At 59.8% G+C, this 3,246-nt stretch overlaps 1 protein-coding gene across 1 annotated transcript; it reads right to left on the reverse strand.

Annotated features, from left to right (window-relative positions):
• Positions 1-531: 531 nt before the first annotated feature.
• SPRG_10443 (hypothetical protein) lies at positions 532-3,219 on the reverse strand. The gene has a single exon (XM_012349569.1). The coding sequence runs from the start codon at positions 3,086-3,088 to the stop codon at positions 572-574; it is 2,517 nt and encodes an 838-aa protein (XP_012204959.1). The 5' UTR covers positions 3,089-3,219; the 3' UTR covers positions 532-571.
• Between the last annotated feature and the right edge of the window lie 27 nt (positions 3,220-3,246).

The raw sequence follows: 3,246 nt of genomic DNA on the forward strand, positions 1-3,246 counted from the left end.
CGCCGCCGTTGAAGAGACCGTAGCCGTTGAGGCAGTTTTGGACGAGGCTGCTGATGGCGCCGCCGAGGTCGATGCCACCACCACCGCCGCCCCACGTGGCGCGCAGGTTCTGGGTCTCGCTGGCGGCCGTCGTCGAGTCGATGCACTGGAGCACGGCGAGAGCGCAGACGGTGGTCTTGATCATGGTCTTCATGGTGGAAATTGGAAAGTGAGCGCTTCCTGGCCGTCCCATTCCATGGATCGGACCTCATGCATGCAACATATGACGAACCCACGTGGTATTCTTCTGCAGCGACGGATCGAGCGGCCCGATTTTCTGGATCACACATTCGATCCTGTCGCATTCTTCTCATCCTGCGCTGGCTCATTCCATTCGATCCGTCCACACAGCCTCGAGACTTTCCACTACTGGTACATGGAATTGTAGTCTTCGCAATGCGGTGTCGACCATCTATCTATCTATCTATCTATCCATCTCGGGCCATGCATTTCAAGCAAGTCCGTCTCAACAACCATGTACAATCATATTGTGTTCTTGTTGGTGAAGTGGGTCTTCTTGATGTGTCTCTTATCAGTGCTTCATCGGTATCGTGTGCGCCAAGTGCTGCAGCGACGGGTCATCTCGAATCTCTCGTCGCTCCTTGCCAATCGCGACGATGTGCTTTCGCCACGTTTTGATGTCGAGCATGAAGACGCGGTCGCCCCACTCGAAGGAAAGGAGGCCGTTGATGACTGCCGACGCCTTGTCGATGCAGTACACATCACGGTGCTGCCACCGCGCCTTCTTGAACTGGTAGTTGGCGGCCGCATACAAAAAGAAAGAGCTGCCTTGGGGTCGCGCCAGCTGCGGGAACCGAAGGCGCTCGACGACGTAGAGCACGAGTACAATGCCGCACACAAGCAAGTTGAGCGCCAGAAACCGCTGGACGCTTCCAATTTTAACGTGGCCGCCGTGGCAAATGGCTTGGGCGTCGACGGCGACAACGACGCATCGTCGCTCGATCTGCACGTGGTGGGTGATGGGCGACGCAAAACTCCAAATCGCAGAGGCGACCCAGACCACGATCGCCGACTTGGACGAGTAGCCCGAGGTATATTGCTGCGTGAGGAGCGAGAAGGCGTCGTTCAAGATGAAGGCCAGCCACGTGAGCTCGCCCGAGGCCGTGATGGTCGTGTACCATGGCGCACGCACAGACTCGAAGCGGAAGTAGCCCGCCATTTGCATGAGCTGGAGGCCCGACGTCGAGAGGAGGCAGATGGCCGTCATGCTGCGTAGAAACAGCAGTGGGCGACCGATCCAGACAAGCCCGCCGACCCGGTTGACAACGAGGAGATTGCTCGCTTCAATGTACCCGCCGGCCGTGACGATATAGATCGACGCCATGAGCGTCACGAGTCCGAGGACGATCGTGATGTACTGCACGACCCGCTGAAAGTACGTGGCCACATTGGCGGGGATCTCCATGCCATTGACGGGCACGCGGGCTATCGCGTTCCGACCCGAGAAGGTCGTGATGCGCCCGACGCTGCTCTCAAAAACCACAACTTCCCGCACGCCGTGGACCCATTCGATGAGGTACAGCCACGCAAAGTACTCGTACGAGCTCGAGATCGTGTCAAAGAGCCGGCCTTGCGCCAAGAGCGGTGGGCCGCTCCCATAGACGCCCGCGCCCAGACTCACGTTGAAGCTAATGTACTGCGCGAGCGCGACCGGGTAGTTGGTTTCCATCTCGGCGCGCACGCCCGCGGCGAGTGCGGCGAGGCGCGTGCGGTTCACCGACGGGACATGCGCGTCGAGATACGTTAGAATGCCATGGAGCAGCTCCAGTGTCTTGCCGCCGTCGACCGCGATCCCATCGATGTCGTCCATCGCCGACGCGGTGAGCGCGCTTCCCATGGCCGCAACCGCCATGGTCGCACTCATTGTACTGACACCGAGGAGGTCGTTCATGTGGGCCATGCACGACCCGCCGAGCGTAAAGAACGTGAGTACCGACGCATCGGACGACGTTTGTGTGTCGCAGAGAAGGTTGCCGCCGTAATAGTCGGTCGCGTTGGGCCACGGACTGGGCGTGTACTGGTTCGGGCTCTGGAGGACTTCGAAAGCGTGCAGGGCCGCGTCATGGGCCGTGACCACGAGCGTCAATGACGCGTGCGACGTCTCGTACCACTGCTTGACCACATCTGGGCACGGCAATCGACGCAGATCCACCTCGCCAAACGGGCCGATGCTCGAGTGAAAGAGCGCGAGGCCGAGCCCCAGCGGGTTCGGCAGCGACCCGTTCTGCATGAGCACATCGGTGGCCGAGACGTTGGTGTAGGCGAACGTGGGTGTGCCTTTAATGAGGCTGCGGCCGCCAAGCGCTGTCGCATTGTTTCGCACGAGACTGAGCGAGAACGCGAGCGGCGTAAACATCTTGTACGAGGTTTGCGTGCCGAGTTGCAGCGTTGCGTTTGAGCTTTTGAGTTTGAGCGCATACGCGAGCCCAAAGGCATTGTGAATCTCAAATGACTCCATGACGCCGAGCGCCTTGTAGTTTTGCCATAGCGTGGTAAACGTTAAAAGCCCCGCACGGCGCCACGTCACGGCCTCGTCTTCGGAGGAGCGCGGCGCCAAATTTGCTGCGTGCAAAGCGGACGTCCATTGCTGCCCCGCGCGCGAGCTCTGCAGCGGCACAAAGACGCTGCTGTTCAAGGCGTCGCCCCAACAGAGCGAGAGCGATGTCCACTCTGCGTTGCGCAGCACCGACTCGAGGTAGATGGCTGCATTTTGGCTTTGGCGGGCGCACGCGGCTTCGCGATCGGACGACGCGGCGAGCGACCAGGTGCGGCCCCAGTCGACAAAGCAGTAGGACGTGGCGATCCACGGCAGCGCGCAGCCGTCCATGCTGCGCAGACTGTCAATCACAGGGACGAGCGAGTTGATTTCGTCTTGAATCATGTTGGCGTACAAAATCGGGACGTTACTAGCGGTCGCGGACGTGTTGTACAGATTGTCATTCGAGTAAAAGACCGCATTATCGAGCGACGGCGACGCGTCCGAAAGATTCGTGACCACTTGGAGTCGGTCGTTGAACCAGTTGGTCATGTACGTTTGGGAGCCCGTGGCGTTAAAGTACGCCCACCAAAAAGTCGTTGCTCATGGCAAACTGGGAGAGGTACAGGAACGAGTAGCTCCCCACGAGCGACGCCGCCATGTAGAGGAGGCCAAGCGCGGCCTGCACCCGCATCGTTGTGCGCGATGGT

The sequence above is a fragment of the Saprolegnia parasitica genome (assembly GCF_000151545.1).
Source record: "Saprolegnia parasitica CBS 223.65 unplaced genomic scaffold supercont2.55, whole genome shotgun sequence".
Classification (NCBI taxonomy): Eukaryota; Oomycota; class Saprolegniomycetes; order Saprolegniales; family Saprolegniaceae; genus Saprolegnia; species Saprolegnia parasitica.